Raw genomic sequence first — 498 nt, 5'->3', positions numbered from 1 at the left:
TTCATTCCCCTCTCTACATACCAGACACTTACCACATTCCAAGTCTTTTCATGATTTCCATCCGTCATCCATTTTTCTATGACCTCTTCTGACTCTGACACAAGTGTCACATGGAGAGAGCCAGGGGTGGCACCGTAGAGCCAGTACCATACGCGAAGACGACAAGTGGTACCAGACTCACCTATTTTGGGTTTACAAAAATTATTAGTGATACCTAGTAGTATAAATGAAGTATTTGAGGAACATACCTTGCTATGTATAATGTTCAAAAGTTTCTAGCGGCAAAAGTATCATCGTCTACTCCATATCATGCAAATATATAATCCAGACTAATGAATGAACTAATATATACTTTTAAACACATAGTTCTCAAGAAGTTAACATCATATAATCTAAATACACCCTGAGAGTACATTATAGTATGAGAGTGTATAGTAAGTCTATTCATATTCAGACAGACTTTTATATAAATAATACAAAACACGCAGCAACGTGTGG

The 498-nt window shown here is 36.3% G+C and overlaps 1 protein-coding gene across 1 annotated transcript in view; it reads right to left on the bottom strand.

The window, feature by feature from the left end:
* Positions 1 to 498, bottom strand: part of LOC119592422 (MAM and LDL-receptor class A domain-containing protein 2-like) — a gene marked incomplete in the record, with an annotated part of 30,439 nt that overhangs the window by 9,841 nt on the left and 20,100 nt on the right. The window contains 1 exon segment of the mRNA XM_037941244.1: positions 33 to 181. Coding sequence (XP_037797172.1) covers positions 33 to 181 — 149 coding nt within the window.

This window comes from Penaeus monodon, chromosome 30, assembly GCF_015228065.2.
Source record: "Penaeus monodon isolate SGIC_2016 chromosome 30, NSTDA_Pmon_1, whole genome shotgun sequence".
In the NCBI taxonomy this organism is placed as follows: Eukaryota; Metazoa; Arthropoda; class Malacostraca; order Decapoda; family Penaeidae; genus Penaeus; species Penaeus monodon.
Note: the sequence above shows the minus strand (reverse complement) of the source record. Positions and strands in the feature narration are given on the sequence as shown.